At 39.9% G+C, this 27,560-nt stretch overlaps 1 protein-coding gene and 1 long non-coding RNA gene across 2 annotated transcripts; one reads left to right on the top strand and one right to left on the bottom strand.

Annotated features, from left to right (window-relative positions):
- Positions 1-7,017: 7,017 nt before the first annotated feature.
- LOC146462336 (uncharacterized) lies at positions 7,018-8,562 on the top strand. The gene is made up of 2 exons (XR_014857163.1): positions 7,018-7,141; positions 7,184-8,562. It is a non-coding gene; the product is annotated as an uncharacterized LOC146462336 (long non-coding RNA).
- Positions 8,563-19,166: 10,604 nt separating this feature from the next.
- Positions 19,167-25,549, bottom strand: LOC146462335 (uncharacterized). The gene is made up of 6 exons (XM_085085916.1): positions 24,690-25,549; positions 24,557-24,610; positions 23,838-23,891; positions 22,295-22,378; positions 21,993-22,029; positions 19,167-20,660 (listed from the first exon to the last, which is right to left on the bottom strand). Exons 1-6 carry the CDS (start codon positions 24,771-24,773, stop codon positions 19,585-19,587), a joined length of 1,389 nt encoding a protein of 462 aa, XP_084942042.1. The 5' UTR covers positions 24,774-25,549; the 3' UTR covers positions 19,167-19,584.
- Between the last annotated feature and the right edge of the window lie 2,011 nt (positions 25,550-27,560).

The following is a 27,560-nucleotide window of genomic DNA, read 5'->3' as shown; positions in this document are numbered from 1 at the left end:
ATAGATCCAAAAGGGGCCACAAGGTCCCAACCCCCCCCCTCCCAAAAATAAAAAGCCTGTTGCCATTAGCGCAAGCTCATAGACCATAATCTCTTACAACGGTTATCGTTATGCTTTGTATCCTTGGTATCAAAATGGAAACATTCAACAAGGTATACCACGGGGCGGTTAACTTAACGTCGGCTCACAAAGGAAGACCTGATTTGGGAGCATAATAAACGTAGAAACGAAGGAAAGCTTCTGAAAGACGGCAACCTGAGGACAGAAAAAACATACTTTATTATAAAACCCCCTCCTCTCCCTCAGATGCACTGTATTTCAAAGACCTCCCCCATTTCTATTAAGTTTGGATAATTTCACCCTTCTTTCTCAACAACGGCACAGTCAGTTCTGTTTTTGTTTACATGCATCCCTGCTCTGTCGTACCCACCTAATTGGTCTACTTTTCGATGGTCTTTTTTTGTGCGCTCAAATCCGTATCTCTTCCTGGAAATTTTTGGAATGTGGAAAATTACGAACACACATAACGAGACACCATCCCCCTCCTCCTCCCCCCTCTACCCGCCGCCACCTTTCCCGACGAAGAACACAACATGGAAAAGTAGTATTCGTGATTCAACCTTGAACATTTATACTTAATTTGAAAATAGATACCATTGACTTCCCAGAATAAGGGATTTTGCATTCCTTGCAGAAGTTCTTAAGTTCCCCTGCACTGTATTCTTCTAGACGGTTCATTTCTATCTTCCCCGTCTTGATTATATCATGAAGTACTGCTTGATGACCTGTCGAAGGAAGGTGTAAGAAAGTACGTTTTACTATGTTATGACTGTTGTTCAATGGTTTCTGCGAAGCACACGTCTAAATCTCTTGTTGCTGCATGAACTTTGAAATTAACAGTTCTCTGAAATCCCTTACCATTGTTGTATTTGTTTGGTTTCAATGTTATCCTTGGTTCCAGTTTCTATTTTTCTTTGCTTCCAATTCATTATTATAACAGTACACAAACACCATGGAAACTGGAAAAACAACTAAACTAAGGACATAATTTTGAACCACAAAGTAGACAGGTAAAGTGAGGTGGTGTCGCTGTTTCTTGATACATAGGTCGCTACCATTATTGTTGGAGCAACATATGAGTATTGTAGTCTCAAGAGCGGAATCGAATGTAAATGAGCAATTACAATATATTAATTTTTTTCATTTGCCTTCAATTCGGCTCAAGGGAAGCTAAGTCATACTCCCGGGTTAAGAGGCGGGGAACAGCTGTGCAGTGTTGGGACTCCTTTCATGTGCCCTTAAATGGAATGCAGCCGAATTGGCATACATTCCTATATGTTCTTCCACTCGTAAATAGCCTTGACTCACCATCAGCGTTCGCGGAGAGGTAAACGCTTTTCTTCTCTCCTTCAGTGTTTAACACTCGTTGTGCTCGAAGTAAGGGCGCAATAACTGGAGGGAGAGTAGCAGCATTGAAATCAGGCTCAGCGAGCACCCTGGTGTACGTAATTTTCTCCAACCAATAAAGCTTTAGATCGTCAAGCATGTTCTCCAGAGATTTTGGTCCTTTTTGGGTACTTACGTCCGCTTGTTCCTGTTCGGGGAATTTCACCTACATTGTCAAATAGAGCATTCGGTTAAAAAATGTCAAAGTAAAAAAGACAACGTCCCCCCCCCCCCCCCCTCCGTTAATTAATGCGTAGCAGTTGATTAGATCGATTGGCTCAACGAGTAGTTAGGTCCATATACTCACATGCTTGTTACTGCAACAGTTTTTCTCGTTGCCGTCGCCCAGGTAGATCTCTCCTGCGATCCCGCAAATGCCACAGATTACCGAATTAAGGTCTCTTGGGGTCAATGCCTCATAGGCATAAAAGCCATTGTACAGAAGGTCCTTTATCCACCTGAGCTCTCCTTCTGACAACTGGGACTGTTAATGGATTACGAGAAAGGTAGTCGGCATAGATTTCATAAGTTAACTAGCTTGGATAGAGGAAGGAGACAGAACAGTGAGGTATTTGAAGTTGAATTAGAATTGTTTATTGCGCTGTTGAACTTAAAAACAGCTTAACGATCCTTCACTCCTTACCTGAGACTTCGAAGCCAAGAACGAGACCTTTGAATCAATTACATTTGATATAGGGCTACCGCGCTTGAAATGCTCCCTCCATTCTGACAGGATGTCCAATGACACCAAAACTTTATCGCTAACGTTAAGAAGACCTGCAGTAACAGAAACAACAATGGAGATTAATGTATGGTCTTTGTTACTGCATTCTGTGTAAATGTCTTTATACACAGCATGTCCTGAACGATACCTCAATAGGCAAATATGGTGACTTTCCGTTTCAAACACCCTAAGTGAGAGCAAAATCGGCCATTTCAGTCCCTGAGCGAAAACAGTTTCAGTCTTTTCGAATCAGACTACCTAACAATCACCACGTTTTTGAGACCCCTTCTTTAAATTAACCCAATTTCATATTCTCCTTTGACCCGCTGATGATTCATTGTCTTATACGCTGGTGTATTCGATTTTGTTTAGCATACTCACCTAGTTTAAGTGTGTCAGCCTGGTGCTTTGCTCTGCAATTTGAATTGCAACAAAATCTTACGTAAATGGTTATCATGCGAAAGGGTGTCATGTTGGTGACGAGATATGCCATGCCCTTGTTTTCCCCTCTAGAACCGGGATGGGTACGCTTTGGCCCAAGGTGCGATTTGCACCGCCCACACTTTTCTTCAATGGGGGCAAATTCCGATGGCCAGCCCACGTGACCAGCCAGAGGTACTCCAAGGTGAGAAATGGCGTTGAAATTGTCAATCATTATATGTGTTTCTTTTGTTATTTCATACGGCAATTTGAATTTTTCTGAAATAAGCTCTAGTGTTGAATTTCTTGACGTGCTTGAGATTACGTCGTCTGTGGACTGCTCTGATGCAGGCTCTGATCCCATCCCACCTGGAGGACAGTTAGCGTTTTCCTGTAGACCAGATGTCATTTCTGTAGCCCCCTTGGAGTTGAGCTCCAGTTCCGATGTCAATGTCGATGTTGTTTGATGTTGATTTGATGATAACCTACTAGAGGGGCCAGGGTCTTCTGGTAGCTGTTCAGGTTCGAATTCAGCTTCAGCTGGAGATGGTGCGTCCTCTGCTTGCTTGAAAATTTTCTTCTTCACCTTGTTGTACAACAATAAAAGATGCAGGTGTATGCATATATTCTTCTGTTTCTCTGATTTGCATCTTGCTACGCACCCTTGACAATCTTTACTTGCACACAGTAGGTTTGCTTCCTCTTTGCGCACATGACAATACCCCATAGTGTTGGTTGCGGTGGGAAGTCCAAACACAACAAATCTATCTTCGCAGACGGTGATCACTGCTGGCTGAGGTGGTGTTAATCCCTGAACTTCGCTTTTGAGTTCTGTCTGCACTGACTGGCCACCTTCGTAGTTGTCAATATCTGATTCTGTTGGTGTCCAGATATCTGAAGGTTTTGAAACCGCGCCTTTTCTTGCTAGATTAATATGATTACAGGCAAACTCGTCTGCGTTTCCTGATGACACAAAGGCCGCCCTGTCCCTCAAACAATTAGCTCGTAAACAGATCCATTGTTGTCCTTCTTTCATTACGAGACAGCGGTCGTTTCTGGAACTTGTTTTTGCGGAATAAATGTTCCTCACCAACTCTACAACCTCTGGTGCAGAAATTATCTTTTTCTTTTTTGGAATGAAATGCCCACCAAGATAAGCACCACATGAACAATACGCGGGTTTGTTTCTGTTACCGTACTGCTGCTGACATGTACCGCACGTACCTTTCCCTCTTTTAGACATGGCCTGTAGATATCAATGCATTGGAGTTAACATGATAATGTCATATTAGCATGAATTTCTAAATAACACTTCTTGTTGCAACTTTAATTGGCTATGTATGAAAAGTAAAACCTGCTACAGGAAGCAGAGCAACAATTAGGGTTTTAAATTTTAAGTAATCGTGTTCGATATCTTTGGCTTGTATGAGTGAGTGTAGATGATCTATCGCGCTATTTGCTGCAGACATCCCACACTTCTGTTAAAAAAAGACTAGGAGAGGTTGTTCTGGGAGTGTGGTCTACTTCATATGTGCGTTATTGACCAATATTGTTCGATAAAGATAGCTGGATATAAGCAAGTTTTTATGAACCGAGGGAAATGCGTGGTCAATAAAGATGGAAAATTGTCTATATATGTCATCGACTGTACGGTATATCCAAAAAGAAGAACTATTCCTTGCGGTACATACGCTGGAAGTCACGAGTGGTCTAGATGGGTGCCAGGATTTGCTGCCTTTTTCCCTCAAAGGTAAGACGGCAAACATTAATTAATAGGACGGATTTAGTGTTATCTCCAAATTATCGATATATGCGCAGCTCTTCAATTTCCTACTATAAAACTGATTAGTTTCCTATCAGGTTCTATCAGAGCTATTAACGTTTATTTTTACGTTCGCATTTGCATACTAGTTGGAGGCGGGGCGAAGGGGTGAAAGGGCGGCTGCACTTAGTTAATAAACAAGACGCTATCGGAACGTACACTTAGCCGTAATGGTATCACGCGTATGTGAGGTTTCTTTGTGTGTGTCCGTCCCACTGATTTTAATAGCCCAGGTCCGATATATTAAAATTCAAACATGACTCCAAGGCTTTCTGGTGGTTTTTTAAAATTTGGTTTAGTTTTCTTTGTGCTAAAGCCTCCTGTGGGGATTTCGAGACAATGGAGTCATGAAAAAGTTGCAACTTTGACCCTAAAACCTTGCACCCGTGTAGGAATGTTAATATATTGAATGTGGGCTATTGTAAAGGGTTGATTAAAATGGAGGAAAAAGCAGGCGTGGAACTTTAGTGGACATTGCTTATTATGTAAATAGCTCGCATTTTTCTCGGGAGTTCCTTACGTAAATTGCGGCCACGGTGCAAAACTACCAGGAAATGTTATGGAGTGGTAGCAACTTCCCTATTACGAGTTACAAGTGAACTTGCGAGTGATCTCTCACTTCATTTCCCCGCACCTTTCTCCTGCCTCCCCTTCTTGCGGGCCACTCGCGCGCTACTAGTTTCGATATCCTTCATGCATCAGCCAAATCCAATACATGCATTCCCTCCCAGGAGTTTGCCATCCAAGTGCCAAAAAATGCGAATGTCCGAGGCATCTGGGCGCAGTTGGATTTGACTGATGCATTAAATGAAGAGCTTGCTCGAAGAATGTTACTGCTTTCATTGTTATGAAACGAGATGGTGGTATCGTCATCATAATTGCTCAGTCAAAATCAAGCATATCCATACCCCCAAAGGCATCTGCCAAGTGTATTAATCACCTTTGGCACTCAACATATGGAAAAGGGGGCAACAAGGGCAATATGGGCAGCAAGGCAAAAAAAGCCAAAAAGGGCAACAGGGCAACAAAGGCAACAGGGCAACAAGGGCAACAAAGGCAACAAGGGCAACAGGGCAACAATGGCAACAGGGCAACAGGGCAACAAGGGCAACAGGGCAACCAGGGCAAAAGGGCAACAAGGGCAACAGAGCAACAAGGGCAACAAGGGCAACAGGGCAACCAGGGCAACAGGACAACAAGGGCAACCAGGGCAACAAGGGCAACAAGGGCAACAGAGCAACAAGGGCAACCAGGGCAACAAGGGCAACAAGGGCAACAAGGGCAACAGGGCAACCAGGGCAACAAGGGCAACAGGGCAACCAGGGCAACAAGGGCAACAGGGCAACCAGGGCAACCAGGGCACCAGGGCAACAGGGCAACAAGGGCAACAGAGCAACAAGGGCAACAGGGCAACAAGGGCAACAAGGGCAACAGGGCAACAAGGGCAACAAGGGCAACAGGGCAACAAGGGCAACCAGGGCAACAGAGCAACCAGGGCAACAGGGCAACCAGGGCAACAAGGGCAACGGGGCAACAAGGGCAACAGGGCAACAAGGGCAACAGGGCAACAAGGGCAACAGGGCAACAAGGGCAACAGGGCAACAGGGCAACAGGGCAACAGGGCAACAAGGGCAACAGGGCAACTAGGGCAACAGGGCAACAAGGGCAACAGGGCAACCAGGGCAAGTGAGTTACTTCTGGTTTAGATAGTGGTAATAAGAGAGCTAATACTTCTTTAGATTACTTACTGAATTCACAATAACTATTCAGTCCTAACGTTGTCTGACTGTACTTACGTAACTTCATAACCTCAGCACACTTTATTATTAATGTATTCCCCATATTCCTTATATACTTTATATTTCTTTCGTGCTAGAAGAATTATTATCAAAAATCCATCGACCAATCACAGCACATCTTGTAAGAGCTGCGTACCGCTCGACATTTCAACCTGACATGGGCATAACATTGACCGAACACGAGCAGAACGGGACACAGCGGTAAAGAACCTAACTGGAACAAGACACCTAACCTAAAACGAGCGGGAATTAGCGAGACACGAGCAGGGCACGAAAAATCGTAAACAACCAGAAAACGAGCATGACACGAGCCTGACATTAGCCGGACAACGTAAATAATCTGTGATGTAATCGGCAAAAATATATCCGGCCTAACTCCAACCTGAATACGGCCGTACAACGCATATAAACACATAGAAATAACGATTAAATGTTTTATTGATAGATTCATGAAATAAAACTGATACAATAAAAATAAGTTTTTACTATATCCATTCAGTGTTAAATCTACATACACAATCTCAAAGAAATTAACAAATTTGCGGCGATAATTTCTTATTTTCTTGCATGTGTCAAACTAATTAAAAAATATACACATTCATTGCACTAATTGAAGGAAGCTTACTGATGTACTTATAATTTGCTCAACTTATCCTCGAAAGATTAAATACGACAAAGCAAATGTTCCTTAATAAATATGTATGCTGAATAGACAGGAGATAGATCACTTAGCTGCACGCCGCCTCAGTTTTGTGCGTAAATGATCTGGTTGGCTCCTTGACATTTTCGATGCGATGAGAAGCCACGTAATCTGCAAAATAACAAGTGCAAAAGTCTGTGATGCTGCAGTTGTTCTAAATATCCATTCAGATAACAAAAAAGCTATGCTATCAATATAAAAATGATAGCGCCGCGAGTTAAACTGCAAGCGTTTGTGTGCAATTAGTGTAAAGCCCGATCGCCCCGGCGAAGAGTATAATCTCTCACACGCGTTGCGTGAGCCGGACCTTTCGAAGAGCGATCTTGGGGGAGAGGCAGAGAATGTTGTGGTTTGCGAATATTAAATCAAGTTTATTCAGTTCCAAAAACATGAGTAAAGTGCAAACTCGCCTTTTGTGTGTTTTGGTGTGAGTTCAGTCTAATTATTTTGCAGGGCATAGAGCCTGATTCTCAGATGGTCCGAGGTCACCCGGCCGGTCATACTTTACAACATTTCAATACACTACTGAATTTTTCGTCGGATAAAAGACGGACGATTTCAATTAATGTAAATCGTAATTGATAAAGCTTTCTAAATTTTAACTCGACCTCTCCTCGTTTTGGCAGCTGAAATTTACTGAACATGGAATTTAGCCATTGGAACAGTTCGGTTAACCTGCGAGCAGAGTCTCCTTCGAAAAAGAAAAAAAATTCGAGTCTAAAGGACTGACATTTATTTTATAACAAGATAATGTAGCTTACCTCTCCCCTAAACCTTTGGGATGGTTGCTAAGAACCTCTTCTTGCTTCCATTTTCCTCAGGCTGCAGATGTATTCGACATATATCTCGCTTGCTTTCAGATCCTCGCAATTTACATTTACATGTAAAATGCTTTATACACTTTTGTCTGAATCAAAATAAAGGCATGCGAACAGCGACATTCTAAAACTTTGTTAAATCCTTGAAGAGATCTTAAAAACACTGAGGAAGAAGCGATCACTGCTAACTTAACAAGCCTAAAAGAAAGACGGTAACTGCAATTGCACTGTTTCGCGCGCGCACATTGAAAATACGGTTAACACTCCAAGCGCCAAAAATTAGTAACTGTAACCGTCAATTGATCTCGAAGCTAACCAATCAAAAATGAATTCAAACAATGAGATACTTATCTGCAACATGTCGATGTCTCTTATGGCATTTGATTGATAAAACCGCGTGCTAAGAATGAAAACAACGCATCGCCGTACGTGCAGTGTGAGACGTACGTTGATCTTGGAATCCAGCGAAACGACTTCTTTGCGGATTCAGCTGGCGGAATGACCTGATTTTCAAAACATTTGTCAAGACGGAACTCGGCTTTTTTTTTCAGCGTCTTGCATGAATGGGGTCAAGTTTGGGATTTCCAAATTTTGCGGTCCGTCGAGCAGCGTGATGACCGTAGTACCATATGCAGGTGTGTTTATAAACAACGCGGTTCGTGCTTTATTTATATTCCTTGACACTGTAACAGCTAGTCTTAACATTGTCTTTGCGATCAATTTCATTGAAAAGAAACCAAACGTACCTTGTCTGGCTCTTTCCAATCTCGTGTCAGGCTCTTATCAGGCCCGTGCCTAGCTACTTATTAAAGTTATTAAATTTGGAAAAGTAATTTGAGGTTGTTTGGCTCTTGTTCTGTTCCTGTAAGTGTCTTGTGCGGCTGCCGTGACCCAGACACGAGCGTAACATTTGTCTGGCTTATTAGCTTGGAGCCAGACATTTTTTTTGCCCGGTTCTTGTTTTGCTGATGTTTGGTTCTATCAACGGTATTCCCGCCGAAGTCAGGCCGGATTCCGCCTCTGTCAGGTCCGAAATTTTCGTACGGGATGGTAAATTTTGCTATTTAAAGTCAAAATATTTTAGCCCCTCCATTTTCCCTGCTACATTTACACCCTTTTTTGATTCATCAAACACCAACTATGACATTGTGTCCTCCAACCCCCCCCCCCCTCCCAAAAAAAAAATAACTGAGAACTCAGTCACTGCCTAAGAATAACAAATTCTGTCATTTTTATACAGAACAATGTTCTGAGTCACTTTGCAGCTGAGAGAGCGGTTTGCCACAAAACTGAGCCACAACAGTAAAATATTAGTCCTACATGAAGACGTGGATAGCCTCCCACGCAGAAGTTCTTAGGGGTTCGTCATGCGTTCCTGCCCCACGGACGTCTGCTGAAACGAACAGCCACTTCCGTTCGTCGACTGCGGACCAATCAGGAGCCGTTTCCCAACTTCGGGTAAACTCGTGTTTGATATAATTCAGTGATTTCACTGAGAGAAGCGGCAAGAATTCCAAGATTTGCCAATTTGTCTACCTGGTCTTTCATAAGATTTACAAGCGGCGAAACCACAACAACAATCAGTGACCAGCAGCTTCAAGAATTGAATTGTAAACAAACGATAGAGCTTGATAAATAAGTGACTTTCCATAACCAGTTGGAAGGTTTACGAACACATCAGTTTTCTTCTGCGCAAATTGCACTATGACTTCTCTTTGATACGCATTCAACTCCCTAATACCAAACGTTTGGCACACATGCCCAAAAACCACATTTAAGTCTGCTATCCTATCTAGGGTAACGTGGATGGCAAATGGAGAAAAAAAGGGATGGCCTTAGGGATCAAAAGGTCAACAGTGACTTGTAAACAACAGATCGAGAGGAATTGATTGGTCCCTCAGCATAATAACAATATAAAGATTTTCAATTTACTTACCATCTTTACAGCCACAGGCTTGAGAAACAGCTTCACAGCTTTTTGATTTGCTTGTGGGTACATTAGTCTATAATTTAGAAACATAAAAGACTGCAAGTACACGTATGCCACCCAAATGATAAGATTCTGTCATAATTTTATGATTATAAGTTTACTTTGTTTGCAATTCAAGTGATTGATCGCATTGTAAGGCAATGCAATATTTTCTCACTTAAAACATAACGAAATTCCAAACCGACCAGAACGAAAATAATCAATTCCTCAGTGTATGGTGTAGACAAAAATTCGCACAGTCCTACATAGTCCTTACTTGGCCCAAGAAATCCCGCTCTGAGTATAATTATCAACCATCAATCTTTCACCATGCAGCCCCTAATCCTCGCTAAAAATCGTTGGAATTATACTTGTATTCTGAAGATCAAATTCTTTTCTCTTACGAACATTAAACAAACGTAAGTTTCTTCAAAACCTTTGCGGCACAAATTCTTAGCCAGGCGTTTCTACAATGCGTGGAGACTGGACAGCGAATTTTGTGGGGAGGAGGAGAGGAGAAGGGCGCAGAGTGCTACACTGCCCAGGGGACTGGATAGCTATGAGTTAATTTCCTAAATTCTGGATAAATCAGTTTTTCCCAAGTTTTGCTTTTTCAAATTGAATATACCCTTCTAGAAATAGTTCCACTTTTAGTTTAAAGTGGTACAGCGCCAAAATTTAGAGGCGAGGTTTTAATTCACGATGATAGATTTTTTTTTAAAAACAAAAAGTGCGAGAAACCACTTCACAGACCGCTTCCAAAATTGTTAGCTATATATATGCAACTCATTTCTCAGGCGTTACCTGTTTTGCAGACTTCCTCTCCTCTCTTCCGAAAGAACCCGCCAAGAAAACGCCTGACGCCAACACGAAAAAAAGGGAAACATTTTGATCCTCTCTCCTCAGAAGTCAAATGGTAATATTCAACGTGTAGCTCAGTAAAAAAGACTTCCGCTCTTTGGTTTATTTGACTGATGAACGCGAAAATTCAAGTTGTTGTTTATGATGTTTACATCAACAATTAAGGAGGGTGGGTGGAGTGGGAGGGTGGAGAGAAGGGGGGTGACCTGGGGGTGACTCTGAGTGATTTCAATAGTGAAGTACGTAATGCAATCTTCTTTGATTCTTTGTATTTTACACCTGAATGACCAAATACATAACCCTTTTACTTTTGATCAATGTCAACCATCAATTTTATTATTTCAGCATGACAGGACGCAGGCGGGCTCGACTGTAAGTTCCGCAAAGGAATGCTAGTAGAATCTACTAGCATTCCTAACATACCTCCAATTAAGACTCACCCGGTTTCTTTTCTTTTGGGACTTGCAAGGTGTCGTTATCTGTTTTTATGTCATGGAGGATGTAATTAAATCGAAAACAAACCAGGCAGGGTATAGGAATATGATCTGGACTACATGTCACATCAAGAAGTGCCAAGAAATAAAAACGTGATGTGAAATTAGAGTAAATGCAAATGTACAATGTAATTGCGCTACTCGAAATGGCGGACGCGGCCGACTAAAATAGTTCGCAAAGGCAGACCATTTACTGGCGCAGAGATACTCATGAAGAAAGTTTAAGGCAGAAGAGAGGAAGGAAAAAGAGAAGACGTGAGAGGGAAAGAGAGGCAATAAATGCTGTAACGGGATCCTGCAAATGATTTGACAGTGTAAATATACGGTTTCGATTACGAAACAATCACGCGCATAACAGGACACATGCGTTCTCTACTGTGAGTAACGTGGTGCAGAATTTACTAGTATTCCTAGATTATTCTGTTTTGAGACCACAAAATTGTACGCCGAAAGAATATGATCTAAATTTAATCATCGAGCAAATGATACGTTTTTTGAAATGAAGTGCAACATTTTTCCGAAGTATATTCAAGAGGGCAGACATAAATCAAGCGCGCTATTAAATCACCTTGGGACACGGTTAGAAGAAACATAAAAAAAGACATCGTGAGCTTGGGAGTGAAATCCTGAAAAAAGTGATCGCACGAGTGTTATTGTCAACACAGTACAATGACAAATGCATTAACTATGGTGAATCTTGAAGAATATGCATATTCATGGCACTACCATAGTAAACAGTTGCTCTCTATTCGTTTAAATTTACTTTAAAGTATTATCATATTTGTAAGAAAAAAGTTGAGCCGGGTAAGGGAGTCTTATGTGGACAAAATTATCAGATCCCATGACATTTGGCGAGCGGTCCTGTTAATGTTGTGACTAGTTGTCTCTCTTCACTTATAATCTGCGATAGCAGATAAGGGGGAAAGGGGGGGGGGTATCCACCATTCTGATCGATATCAATTGACCGATGCCTGGCTACACTGGTGACTGCATTGCCACATCATACCATTTAAAAATAAAGGCAGTGTTTCTGTATTAGCGTTTTTTTACGTTACATCAGACCGTATCAGGTGGGACACCCGCCGATCTGATGGATAAAAAAATTAAAAGCTGAGTTGCTGTATTAGCGTTTTTTACGTTACATCAGACCGTATCAGGTGGGACACCCGCCGTTTTGATGGATAAAAAATTAAAGGCTGAGTTGCTGTATTAGCGTTTTTTACGTTACATCAGACCGTATCAGGTGGGACACCCGCCGTTCTGATGGACAAAAATTTAAAGGCTGAATTGCTGTATTAGCGTTTTTTACGTTACATCAGACCGTATCAGGTGGGACACCCGCCGTTCTGATGGATAAAAAATTAAAGGCTGAGTTGGTGTATTAGCGTTATTTGTTTTGTTACACGAGACCATGACACCGATATCCACCTTGATATTGGCTGTACATTTTTTTATTTTGCATTTAATTATTTTTACGAGTTTGCTTCATAGTCACTTCCTTCATTACTTCACCAGCTATATAGTTGCGTGTTTTTTATTGCTTTTTTGTAAAATACTGACCTCACTGATAAAAGTGTTCTACATAGTCCTCTCATTATGGTTTTATCTAGTGTGAAAATACATCTACAATTTGGACATTTCGAGCACAAAGTGAATTTGTCGTGCCCCCTGTTCTGAAAGTGAGTATGGGTTGTTCCATTTCATTGTAAGTTCAGGAGTATAAATTTTAAGGGCCGCTCTGCTACACTATGAATTTTATGGCGCCTACCCCCGGAACAATAACCCGGATGATGCACAATGCAAGATCATGTTGGTCGTGTTTATGTTAAGCATGAATATTCAAAATTGTGGTTGTCTAGGCAAATGCTCTTCTGTGATAACTTACGTCTTCTTGACTAAGCGAGACTTACCTTGGTATTGTCCCTTGCATTTCCTTTGTTTCAATGCCTACCATTTCGCATAATTAACACGCGCCAATTCCAAAGCAGAAGAATACGTCTCTCAGGTTTTGTCGTCGCATCTGTCCGGCTTCGCTTTCATTAGCGGCTCTTAGCAATCGCTTTCTTTTATTTCTTGCTTTGCGCATCTTCCTTTTTTTTTTTTCTAATGAACTTCCACGCGACTTTTGTGGCATGATCGATCACAATTTCGGAAGGGCGCGCTTCCTTCTCGTTCCCGCTAAACAGTGCCGTAATATAATTACGCGATCGCATTTCAAGATGCTTGTATATGTGCCCGCGTTTCCACACAGTGATAGTTATTATCCAAATTTGAAAAGCCAGCGGCTTATCGCAAAACAATAGAAACATTAGCTGGGAATGTTGTGTTCCGGAAGTGAATGTACAACTAGTAGATCTAAGGATGGCGATTAGTTTCCGAGCTTTGTGCACAGGACGCATCGTACGAAATTCAGGCTAATATTTTTTTCACCATACAATTGCAGCGAAATTCGCGCAAATCGATCTTGTTGATTCATTACAAAACAAAGTACGTGGCCAAGCAAAGCTTCATACATTCTTGGTATTTTGCCGACGCGTCCCTTTTATATAATTAAAGGTATATATATATATTTTTTGATCAGTATGATCAACAATTGCTTGGTACCTCTCATTAGACGGTACGTACATAAGCACTGGCAGGCCACAGACTTATTTAATTCGAATTTATCCTCGCCATCTTCTTATATGAGGAGTAATGCAGTAATTTTGTATCGAGTTACGATATTCAAAAACACTGTCCAGATCGCAAAGAAAGAAGTGAGAATAACATGAGCCGTTCATTCTCTGTCATATTGAATGAGATTACAGACGCCTCAAGGAACCACAAAGATTAAATCTCTGCGTGACGTCGTACTTACAGTAGACTTCCACTGCGTCCTCTCATGTTAGAAACCGTGACCTCGAATGCAAAAACACTTTGTCCTTTGTGATGATGTGTCATTTTTTTACATCTTTGTACGGGGAAGTGGGTGGGGTGGGGAGGGAGCAAGCATGTCAAATTAACAATGTTTCAGGAAAACGAAGTGAAATAATTGTAGATTAAGATGAATCGTAAAGAAAAATTTGTTGAAGTGAAAGTTAAGACACAAGACCGATTACTCAGGAAGAATTCAAGGGATATGATCGATACAGATGTGGCAAAAAGGCTGCCTGGCTATTAAATTAATTGTCGTTGTTTTTTTCCGTTGAGTGCAATATCAACAACGCAACTAAATCGCTCACAGAACTTCACCCAAGAATTTAGTTGGCTTCTCAGAGCCTTGGTTTTAATTTTGTGGCGGCTGAAACAATTTCAAGAGTCGAAAACCTACCGATAAATTTATTGGGTTATTCATTTATTGCGGTTCTTAGACTGCAATCATTTCTTATGCCGCTCCTTCTGATTGTGAGACAGGGGATCGACGATTGAAAGTGACTTGAAAAATCGACTTAGGAAAAAGTGGAGGACAAGAACTTGAGACAATGCCAGAGTAAACTTTGTTGTTTAATTTATGAATCGGAACTGTTCTTCATGAGAGATCAATATAACGCTCAAACTCGACAAACAAACAGCCTGACTTGTTCCGCTCAAAAAGGTTTGTTAATTAGTTCTGAAAATTTTATTGATAAATAACCTGATGTTACTAAAAGGAGGAACTGGGAACGGGGAATTGGGAATGGGGAAAGGTAAATTAAAATGGGAAATTGAAAATTATTATTATTATTATTATCATCATCATCATCATCATCATCATCATTATTATTGTTATTGTTATTATTATTATTATTATTATTATTATTATTATTATTATTATTATTATTATTATTATTATTATTATTATTATATGTTCTTTAGATCAATTGTTTATAATGCGAAAAAGATATTTTTCAGTGGCGATTTAATCGATTTCCACCCTTTTTTTTAGAACGTTCTGCGCCAAAATAAAAGGAAAGGAATAAATTGATGATAACGGGAAAAGTTACCATGCCTTGTTCCATCATTTCACTATCTGAAGCTAAGCAAGTAGCGAAAAGAATTTCATAGATATTGTCAATCAAATTTTCAGAGGTGGGAACAATTTTGGTTACCATCAAAAATCGTGGCCTCGGTCGGGCATCACACTCTAAGGACGAGATTGCTTGCGGAAAACCCATGGAAGTTCATGAGTTGGTTGCATCACGTGCAACCAATATTTATGCAAATTCACTTGAAACCTGTGGAATTCATTAATTGCTTGGCGCTTCTACTGGTTGTGAAAGTAAAATGATTTGTTAATTATATTTGATTTTTCAGTTTCCCTGCAACCACTAACTCTCCAGTGTATTAAGGCTTAATTGTTATGCACATTTTTATTTGGAGGGGAAGCATTTGTTCGTTCTCTGTGAAACTTGGCAAACAGTTTATTATCGGTGTCCTTATTAATTTTCCAAAATTTGCTGTATCAGATTCTTGTCACGTGATCTGGAAACGACTTATAACGGTTAAAATCTTTACTCAAAAATGGGGAGCAAAAAGCTATATTATATCAATCTTGTTTGTTGCTTACTCGATGAGCCCTTTTAAGGGCTTTGTCATCCCGCCTTTTAATGATATCCACATCTTAAGAGTAACGGTCAATTAAGGAAAATGGGTCACGTGACATGACAAATGTCCAAATATCTTAAAAGATAAAAAACGATTACCACCTTAAAAGGCTGAATTAGGTTCGCACAGGTATACTAAACATTTTAATGGCAAACGTTTTCAAAATTGTGGAGTATAAATGTTCCCCAATTTGAAAAACAAGTTATGTGACGTCATCAACAAAGGAATGTCACGTGACACTAAGGAAGACTTCTGTTCGGTAGAGAAAGTCAGGCGGTTTATGGAAAGAATTTCCTTTATAGTGTAAATTCTTTTCTCGACAGAGAATAGAGGTTTATTAAAATCTTTGCTGGGGGTCTTTGAAGGTCAAATAAACAAGCCTTAAAGTACTTGAGCTTGAAAAGTGAGGCAAGTACATTGTGTCTGATCACAGTTTATATACTAACCAAACCTTTATTACTTACGAAAAATAAAATGACAGTTTTTTTTTTACAATGGGTAGTCAACTGTGGGTTCGTTTGTTCGTTTGTTGAATGGTGATTTGGGTTCTGAAAAATTCAAGCTCTTGAAGGAATGACTTCTTTCAAACTCCCAATTTATTAATGTGCAAATGAACATGAAATTACTGTTTAATTAACTTATGTCAAGAAATGTATGAGCTATCACTAGTCAGATAAAACGAATATAATTTGGTGGTGTTATGTGTCAAAACAAACTTTAATTATTACTATTTTTAACTCGTCTACACTAAATGATAAACACTGGTTCGGAAAAAGAAGCATCGAAAATTGAAAACTTTCATCTCTTAAGGTGGTGGCGGTCGCCTACGAGAGGTGGTCGCTTACGACAGCGTCCAACTATAGTGATTTGACTGAGGAAATTTTAGGGTCGCTCAAGAGTACAGCCAGCCAAAGCTAAATATAAGAGAACCGTTGAATTATAACGATTTGTATGGGAATGCAACGGCGCAAAGCCAACAAGAAGAACGAGCGAAACATTTTCATACAGGAACTCAGAGATAAAAAAAGATCGTGTAAAGTTAAAAAAGTGTTGCTCTTAACCTTTATTATTTTTTCATCATATTAGGAACACGAAAATACGAGACGGAATACCTTTTGTTTACGATGTTTGAGTCATTTTGCTATGCTTATTTACCACTGTCAAAACAAAATTGTCTGATATGATAACTGTTGACGTCATACTTGTGTGCCACTACTGACGTGCAAGAAACAGATGTACTTTGGCTAAAAAATGGTTATTTTCGCCTTAACTATCTGCACAAAAACACCATTTCCTATGAAAGTGATATTTTCACTCGGTTATTTTGTCATGGTTTAAACTGATATTTGAGGCACTCATGCAACACGTCTGAATCACAAAAATATATCCGTGCAAATTTTTTGCTCTTTCGTGATGTGTCCAAAGCTCACCCAGGGTGTTTTCCAAGTAGAATTTTCTAATAATAATTCTAACGGTATCTTAAACGCTTATGCAGCACTCCGTAGATAAAACTCTGAAACACTGTTTTCCTTTGAAGATAGAAATTGAAACATATCACGTGTATTTTGATAAAGATCGTTTTAATATTCTGTTGACAAATTGGGATGGGGACAGATCAATCATTCCTTAATTCTCGTGACTGGATATTTGCTCTCTCTAGTCAGGCTACTGTACTATAGAAGACTTTGACACCCAGTTGTTCCAAAGACGATTTACGCCGTTATTAAAACAGAAGCGAAATAAAATTAATTGCTTCTGGTTCAACGAGAATTTTAACTGGTCAAAGTTTATTAAAAATATTCAAAGTTTAAAACAATGCACAAAGTAGTAATTCCGAACTAGTAATCCAAAGGTGATTGGTTCGACTCCTGTTGGGAGAACTTGGATTTTCTTTTCCTAAGTATACCTGTGTCACTGACTGAATCACCCATACATCATTCTCATGTATTCACCAACCTTAAAATATACCATCACATTTATCCCATTGTGCATATATATGCCACACATCAACACTCAAATCAGAGCTATGCAGGATGTTTGTCCCATGAACCTAGTTTAATGGCCTTAGCTCTCACGAGTCTCCTGTAGCTCAGTGGTAGAGCATCCAAACCAGTAATCGGAAGGTTATACTGTGGTTCGACATCCTGTTGGTACGACTCGGGTTTCATTTTCCGAAAATGCCTGTGTAACTGAAAGAATCACACATCATTTTCAAGGAAGTAAATTCTTCGCCACCTTACTCGCACCCAGTTACTAATGTGTGATTGGAAAATAATAGCAGAGGTTTAAGACATTTTTTGGTGAAACTAAATGAACAAGAAAACTGATGTTTTTCAGCGAAGGGTCCTTATGCTGCATCCCGATCCACGGAATGACTAAAATCTTTGTAAGTTTTCCCTAAAATATTTTAGCCACAGAGTCGACGATTGACAAGGACAGTAACCTCTTACTAAATTTTGAAAACTTGACCGAAATATTTCACAGTGTACGTGTGTGGGAGCACTGATCTGTCTGGAGCGCCGTACTGAGCAACCTCGATCTCAGGGAACCTTGTCTAACCCACCCCACCCCTAATAATGAATGTTGAACGATTTTAGGTTAAGGCAAATTGTTCTTGCGTGATCAGCTAGCGTGACAGCTAAATTTTCTTAATTCCTGGTTTCAACTTGGCTACTCTTCGCTATGTTCTTAAGAAGAAAAGGTTGGTGTCACGTTAGTCAAGCAGCGATATTTTGCCGTCTTCTGTTTCGAAAGTTCAAGATTAAGGAGGTCAGAATAAAAGTGAACACGTTCAGAATCAAAGTTAACAGGTTCTAAATCGCTCTGAATCTACAAGAAAAAAAAGAGCCTCAAAACGATTCACGATTTAACTGTAGTCAATAAACTACAATCTTGTCAATCTCGGGCAGCAAGACAACTACAAAGCCTTAAATTGCGTGCACCGCCTTGCGAAAACACAGCTGAAATGGCCACGTAAATGCGTCCCCTTCCACCCTACCCTCCCTAAGTACAGACGATTTATCAGGATTCAGTTCCGATCGCCTAATAAGTTTGATAGAGGTGATAGTAAAGAATCCAAGAGGCAAGAATTTTCGCGGTCCGATTTTTTTCTGAGACTATATATCGGTTTCTCACTTTTTCGTTCCCTTTACCACTGTGTAATTTTTTAAACTGTTGGACATTCTCTGCATCGTTAATCTACTCAACAAACCAAGAAACAGTCATTTACGTTTTACGACATCATGCCTCGGAAATGGAAAGCTGTGTTATGAATATTTTTTCCCGTCATCCGCCCTATTATTCCAAAAGTTGCGCTATTTTTCCTCTGACCGTGTTCCTTTTCCGCAACCCTTTTTATTTCGTCCGCGAGCGAGGCTATTTTTTTTCCCCGCAACATCCGGCCATAACGGTGACAGAGTCCAATCAAACACTGACGCAAATCGTAAGCACAACGATGACATATTTGACATTTTCTTGTGTTTGTTTACCCTAGCTACTACCGGTTTCCGGTCAAAGTTTCTTATCATCTCACCGGCAGCAAGTCAGGGTAGTGTTTTTAGTTAAGGCTGTTTTTGTTTTTTTTGTTGCTGTTTTCGATTTACTCAAACTCTTGAACTGAGTTTCCACGCAAAATTCAGGTGATAAACTGTAGACAAGTGTTTTATGATCCAAACACAGCTTTATTGTTAATTCTAGAAAGTAATTCTGCATCAAAACTAGGCGAGCACTTATTAACCGAATCTGATTTTGTATCTCCACTATTCCTTGGACTTTATGCGATTGCCTATCAAGAATACTATGTATTAACTTTATTGTCCCATTCACAACGTTTTCCCAAACTGATTCATCATTGCAAAATCAACAAATCCTTCCCTGTTGTGTATTATAAGTCACCAAACAAAAAGCTTTCATTCTACTGCTAATGATAAGTTATTTTAAGCTTGGATCCAGATCTTTCGTTCTTGGCTCTACACCCACTTGTACAGGGCGCTGTTTATGTTGTATTTCGGGCTGTAATGGTTTGCCACTGCCAAGTAAGTATGACCTTTGTACTCAAATGACGTTATACCAAACGCTCCGTATGTTGGAATCTCTTGGTACTTAATGAACCGCGCTCCAGAGGCCTGGTACACAACGGAGTGTGTGTTGTATTTCTGACTGGAATCGTAGTGATTGGCCAAACCCAGGTACGTTTGACCGCTGATCACAAATGGATGCCAAGCGATGGCTCCACGAGTAGAAATGGACTGAAACAGAGCGAACTTGTTACCATTCCACTTGTAAATGAACGAGTTGGTGTTGTGGCTGCTTCCAGAGTGATGATTGGCAAATACGAGGAATGTGTGACCATTGATGTTAAAGGACTTCACATCGAATGCTCCATAAGTCTGAAGAGACTGCTGTTTAACAAAGTGTCCTCCTGACCACTTGAACACAGCGGACTGAACAGAATACTTCTGCTGGGGGTTGTAATGGTTTGCAAAAGCGATGAAAGTGTCATTGTTTATTACAAACGCCGTGCATCCTATGGCTCCTTCAGTTGCTATCTCCTGAAACTTGTTAAACTTTCCGCTGCTCCATTTGTAGATGACTGATTTTGTGGACTGGGTTCTGCCATCATAGTAGTTTGCTACTGCGAGATACTCTTCACTATTTATCATGAAAAAAGCGAAGTGGCTTCCTCCTTTTGTAGATATTCCCTGAAAGACGACAAACAGCTTTCCATTCCACTGGTAAATAACCGAGTCCAGTAGGTGGGTTCCATCGTAATGATTGGCCACAGCGAGGAAATGTTTACCAGCGATTGAAAAGTACTCAAGACCATACGCGCCTCTTGTTTGCAGGCTCTGGTACAAAATAAATTTTTTAGTTGATTTGTCCATCTTGTAGATCATGGAGCTTGTCTTGAGCTTTCTAATGTCGCCACGGTAGTTGGCAAAAGCAAGAAACAGACTTCCATCAATGGTGAAATGTTCCACATCTGTTGCTCCTCGGGTTGGTAGGTCCTGAAGTTTTTCAAAGAAGTGAAAACCAGTGAAGCATTCTTAAAAGGAAAGAAAAGGTGGTGTCATTAGGTTTTAGTGAAAACCGGGATTTTACGTTATATTGCAATAATTGCATCATTTCATTAAGCCGCCTGTCTTCCCTCTGTTGGTTTCAGAGAGAGACTCCTTTGTTCAGTGTAACAATGTACAAATGTGGCATTATAGGATTGTGGCCAATAAAACTACATGTATATCGAGGCATAAAATTTGCAGAAGTGCGTCAAACGTATGTGTAATGATGGAATCAATGTGATGGAATACGTGAAAAAGATATCTAGGGTTCGTACTCTTTTGGGCTTTTAAAAACGCATGACTATCCATGACCTTTGCAAGTTTTCCATGATAAAGCGATTGAATTTTACAGTGTCAAAAAGCGACTTTTTTCCTTATTATAGGAAATTAACGCTCGTGCTAATTAAGGTATTGGAGATGAACGCGACTTAAATTAACGTGAATTGCAGGAAAAATTACTTCCCAATAAAGGAAATTAACGCGACTGCCACAAAAAAGACAGAATTTGTTGAGACTACAGGAACAAAATTTCTTTTAACACTTAGTGTAAAGATCTGAAATGCAAACAATGTTCGTGGAATTGTTCCTAAACGTTGGGGTTAAGCCAGAAAAACTGAACATTTCGAGCGTTCTTCACAGTGTCCATCATACCGGGGATGTCCACCCTGATAAAACGGTGTTTTTTTCCCCTTTCTGAAGTGTATCGAGAATTTGGTGCGAAAATAGCGGAAATTAAGGTCTTGGAAATTAATGCACCACTTAATTTAAGACGCAAAAATTAACGTTAACAAAATTAACGCGAATTTTTAAAATTTCGCGTTAATTTCCTATAATAAGGTATTTCTACTGAGTGAAAATGTGTTTCCTGGTTCCTTTTTGTTTAATTTTTGTCCATAATGACTTTCCATAGTCAACAAATTAAAACCAAGACTTTCCAGGTTTTCCATGACCTATGCGAACCCAGGGGATATCGTATTATTGAGTCAGTGACCGTCACAGGCAGTCCTGGAACAGAGAAACCTGAGTTCTCGCAGCAGGAATCGGAAGCTATTAGAAAATCAGTTTCCCAAATCTGAAGTGAGAAATGGAATTGACCTGAACTCGAATGTCAAAATATCATAAAGAAGCGTTGATTAAATCCAGAATAAAAGCTTCAACAAGTAAAGTTTTAGAATTTTTCAAGAAAGAAAAAAAAGTGAAAACAACTGTTTGATATGTTTAAGAACAATGAGACTGCGTAAAAAGTTCTGTGAGAGCGATCAACGTTTTCAAAGTTATAATAGGATTGTAAACGTAATGTATGAGATAAATGTTCTTACCAGCTGCACAGCAAGCTGATTTACTGGAAGATGAACCCTGAGATGCACAAAGGAGGAAAAATAGCTTGTCATACTACATATCATGAACAGAAAAATAATGAGCTAAAGCTTTAATTTAGTTGAGCAGAAAAATGGCTTATTATACCGAACAGCATATTAGCTAAAGCTTCAATTAATTTGAACAGTGGTATACACAAAGCAAGAAAAAAATTTCAAGATTGGATAATTACAGTAAAGGCCAACTAAATTTTGCTTACACTTGTTTATACTGAATGAACAAAGGAAAATAAACATTTCACCACCTTTGCATCACATGTTCCCGGCATTCCTTTCTGTTGTCCTTTTTCTCCTTGTGATCCTTTGTCTCCAGGAGATCCTTTCTCGCCCTCAGTGAAAGAAAATTTAATTTTCAGTAAAATTAATTACAATTTATAGTATTTTCAGTTGAATGTCAAAAGTAGTTGACATTCGCTTTAGTTTTACTGTACTTTCCTGTGATATGAGATTGGTTAAAAAATGAGCCAATTTGTCAACTAATTAGGAATAAAAAAGAACCCACTTGATACTCGCTCACATGTGTTTCCCTGCACTTGGCCTATTAAGGTGAATTTGCTTTGAGTTCTGATCACTTTATTCTTTGTTTTGTGTACATTTTTAAATGTTGTGATCAGTTGAAGTGGTTATTTTGGCGTTCATTCATCTTTCTTTACTGAGAGCCAATCTATCAATGAATGGCACTGTTGAGTCATCAGGGTTTTTACTTCAAAGTTTATAACTAAGTATGTAAGTACATGTAAGTAATTACCGTAAGTAAGTTTATTTAATCACATATCACATATTGCATATGCAAATATGAGTGAAGGCCAGTGCTATTAAACCTAGGTAGCAGTCATTTAACTGGACAAACCTGGTTTTAAACCCTGATGGTTTCATTGTTAGAACTGTGAAGTTCTCACACATGGACCATGTATATTTTGGAGAAGTTGTATTCGTAAACAGCAAAAACTATTCCTGCATAGCTTTATAAGACGCAGAAAAATAATTAAACCACAGAGAGCAAAAAGAACCAGAGGAATACCCCTGAAAGCTACATGGCGATGAAAAATTCATATTAAACATTTAGTACCCCAAAATTTGCCTGGCCCCCCACTTTTGCCTGGAGTGAGCACAATGTTAAATAAAACAAGACAGCATTAACTTTACTTTTCATGGTCGAGTAAACATGAGAAATCCTTCAACCATCTGTACAGGCTCTTTTGTGTAGGTCCCTTTTATTTTTTTCAAAAATAACAAGCTACGTTCTTCTTTATTTGACAAAAAAGCTGAATGTGCGACTTTATTACATGTGTATGTTATTTGTGATCAGCCAGTATGAACCATAGTTCAATTCAAGCCTCTTCATTACTTACTGTGGAATAGTCTACCGGTATTTTTCAAATGCCTCAACAAACTTCAAGGTGCTACAAGGATGAAAATTTTGCATATCCTTTCCTACTTCAGATTTTGAAAATAGACAATTACTAAATAGGTACCATGATGCCAATTTTTATCTCAAAATTCACACTGTAAGTCCGATTATTTTAACATAGTTTTTGGTTTTCGCTTACTGCCATTGTTTGATTCGCAAATGGTCAGGAGCAAGGAAAAGGGGTGGGACAAGCTGAAACCCCGGGAAAGTGAAGTCATATGAACAACGCTCAAAACCAATGGCCAGGGGCTGTTTTACTTTCAGAGGAACTGGAAGGAGAAGATGACAACAATGACACCTTACCAGTTGTAAAATCACAAAGAATTTCATCGAAGTTAATATTTTTCTTTAAAATATAAAAGGCAAAATAAAAATACCTTCATGGAAGCACTCCCATTCTTTCCTTGCATTCCCACTTCACCTTTCTCTCCCTGAAAAATGAAAAAAAAAAATACATGTAATTACTCATAAAATTAATTATTAAAAGAACAGATGTTGTCCTAGTTACTCCTGGAACAACTAAACACACTCAAAGGTTGCGTTCCATTGACTGTATTCTGGAATAAGAAGCTGTTAGAATAATAGCTGTTAGATTTCTCTTATTAATTAAATTTGGGATGACATTTGGGCAAACTTTTGCTGATGTATGATAATTAATTTAAAAAGCCATTTTGTACTCAATAACTCAAAAAACCTGTTATGAGGGAGTTACTGTCATCATTGCATGTATTCCTATTCCGGAGTAGGGTCAATTGAATGCACCCTAAAACTCTTTCAACTGTGTTATAGCATATTGTCTTCAGGTTTGTCAATTATTGCAATCATCCCCTATGAGATTGCGTGACTAGCCCAAAGAGCATCTGCACAGGGGACTAACCGTATTGCGATCCTGAGAACATTCTCTTTATACAATTGTACAGTCTATCATTTTTAAGTCCATAATTGAGACAGAACTCAAATTAATTGAGAACCTAAAATATTTGAATGACGACTTGTGGAAAAAAGTGATTTCTTCACTCAACGCAGGATAGTAATCATACACAATAGTCATCTTTACATGTGCAATAAAATACAAAACAATAATGAGTACATGTACCTTAATACCAGGATTACCATCCAGTCCTCGCATCCCTACTTCACCTTTGTCTCCCTGACAAATGGGAAAAAAAGGTAAAAACTAAATTCTACTAACATCAACAAAAGCAAGAAGAAAAAAAAAAACAATTAACCTTTGCTCCAACTCTACCATCCTGTCCATCACGGCCATCTTTTCCTGTGTTATAAATAAGGGTCATGAAAAAATCGTCAACCATTAGTACACACAAGTATGAGCTGGCTGTTTTAGTCTTGAAAGGTTTAAAAATTACATAATATTAAAGTGCTACTGTAATTCAAAATTTTATCTTACCTAGTTTCCTTTTTTCTAACAGCATTCAAAAGCATTAAGGAAGAAAGTACTACCCATGCCAAATTTTAAGTACAAGTAATTCCAATGGTAAGCTAAACTATTTCAAGCGTAATTTCCACATTCGGTTTTCCTCCATCACACAATACAAAAATGTCCGTGAACTACAAGGAGAGTTGGGCTGAGTAGAAAATTGTGATGTCATCGTATCCTTTCACTTCACTGAGAATCATCCCTAATTGTCTTCAAGAAAACTACCCCTCTCGTTAGAACTGAAATGAGAGCCATATTCGATTACAGTAAGGGAAGAACTTGAGCATTTCAACTGCTTTTTCTCACTTTTTGGATGTCGCCAAGATGATAAGATGACGTCATGAGAGGGAAGCCACTACACAAAATTTCTCTGCTTAAGCAGTTGCTGTTTGAGTAATGGCGGACACATTTTATATACTTTCGGGTAGCCTATTTAAGGGTATACTTATGTCAGGTTGGTAGAATAATATCTTCTCTTACGGTTTAAGGTTAGGAATAATATACCAGCTGAAGCCCAAAATTCTTGTTTAATAAATTTTTTGATTTTCATGGCAGTAGCTCCTAAAATAATAATTACTGAGTGACTTAAAATGTATATTGGGACGCATGTGGTTGATGACAGTCTGTCTGTCAGTTCCCAGATTGTCTAAAAAGTTGTTAACACAAGTTATATACATGTAGTTAATAAAAATTTGGCTCGATGACTTTTAAGCAACTCCAGCTTATCTCTGACAGTAAACAAGTTATTCACGGTTATAAACTATTTCAGATGTCCCAGTGGAACAGAACCCAAACAATGATACAAACTACACTGTAATTTGTTTTTTTTAATGATTGCAGGTCACATGCCGTGGCACTATTAGCCAGTGAAGTGTATTCGCGGGAGGAACAATACTGTATTTGCATAATCTGCAATTCACTAACATATGTCACGTGACGTCACGCAATACACTACTTCTTCCCCGCACCTAGTTCACAAAACACAGTTCCTACAAGGGTAACTGATTGTTCCGTAATGTCTGTACTTGACAATCTCATAATGATCACTAAACGCAACTTTAATCTATGTTCAAACAGATACATAGTCCTTTAAATAACTTGGGGTTCTCCTTGAGCGCTGAGACCTCCTTGCCAGGGATCTTGCATTTGACCCCTCCATGCTAATGGAAACGGGCTCTGTGGATGCATCCTTTTGTTCCTCTACTGCCGTGGGTGGTACCGGATTTTGTTCAGCGTGCACTGCTGACTCAGGTAGGTCATCCTCCTCCCTCGAGGGTATGTCATGTCGTTTGAGAAGATCCACATGCCTGCGGGTTACCACACCATCTTCACTCTTGATCGTATGTGACAGTGGGCCAGTTCTGCTCTCAATGTGTGCCTTCTTCCATTTGGGTCCCGGACTAAAATTCTTAACCAGAACCTTGTCCCCCTCAGCAAACTGTCGCACTGTCCTTGTGTTGTCATGCTGCTCTTTCTGGGATGATTGCTAGGCTTCCACGCGCTGCCTTACATCAGGTCGAATGAGATCCAGTCGGGTTCGCAGGCGGCGGTTGAACAGCAGCTCTGCTGGTGTAACTCCAGTTGTTGTCTGAGGCGTTGATCTATATGCCAACAAGAATCTGCTGAGTTTGGTGATCACTGTACCTTCCGATCCTTCCAACTTTTTTATCTCATCTTTGAAAGTACAGACTGATCTCTCAACAAGACCATTAGACGAAGGGTGTCTAGGGGCAGTTTTCACATGTAAAATTCCATTTTTCGCCATAAAGTTTACTCGCGAATCCCGTGCCATTGTCTGAAACTAACATGTCAGGCAACCCATGAGTGGCAAAAGCTCTTCTAGGCAGCTGTATGGTAGCTGTCGCACTGGTACTGGATGTTGGATTCACCTCCATCCACTTGCTATTTGCATCAATCACAATAAGAAATAATTGTCCCATAAATGGCCCTGCATGGTCTATGTGTATGCAGGACCAAGGCTTCTCAGGCCATCCCCACGGATGAAGGGGAGCAGCGGCCGGTGCTGCACTTAGTAACTGACATACTTCACATGACTTCACCTTAGCTTCAATGTCATCATCCAACCCCGGCCACCATAGGTAGCAACGCGCCAGACTTTTCATTCTGACTATCCCTGGATGGGTGTTGTGCAAGTCCTCCGGAAGCTGTTGTTGGCCCCTTGCTGGAATGACCACACGGTTTCCCCCCAAAACACATCCATTGTGTGTGCTTAGTTTGTCTTTTCTCAAATAATAAGGCTCCAGGCTTTTATCCGGACATTTATCTCCCCAGCCATGGTGGACTCTTCTTAACACTTGCTGTAACACTGGGTCTGAGGCTGTCCAATCCACAATGTGATCAGCACCCACTGGCAAGTTTTTTCCAACCGGTCCATAAGAGTATTGTTTCCCCAGGAGTGGGGACCCTCGCTATGGTATCCGGCAAAGGTAGCCGACTAAGGCCATCAGCGTTACCGTGGTTTTGTCCCTCTTTGTAGACCAGTTCTTAGTCATAGGCTGCTAGAAGTAGGGCCCATCTTTGAATTCTTGGTGATGCCATGGTTGGAACAGCTTTGTCTGCCTTAAACAGACCCAAAAGCGGCTTGTGGTCTGTAAAAATCTTGAATTTCTGTCCGTACAGGTAGTGATGAAACGTTTTGAGT

The sequence above is a fragment of the Pavona decussata genome, unplaced genomic scaffold, assembly GCF_977016875.1.
Source record: "Pavona decussata unplaced genomic scaffold, jaPavDecu1.1 SCAFFOLD_190, whole genome shotgun sequence".
NCBI classification, from domain to species: domain Eukaryota; kingdom Metazoa; phylum Cnidaria; class Anthozoa; order Scleractinia; family Agariciidae; genus Pavona; species Pavona decussata.
Note: the sequence above shows the minus strand (reverse complement) of the source record. Positions and strands in the feature narration are given on the sequence as shown.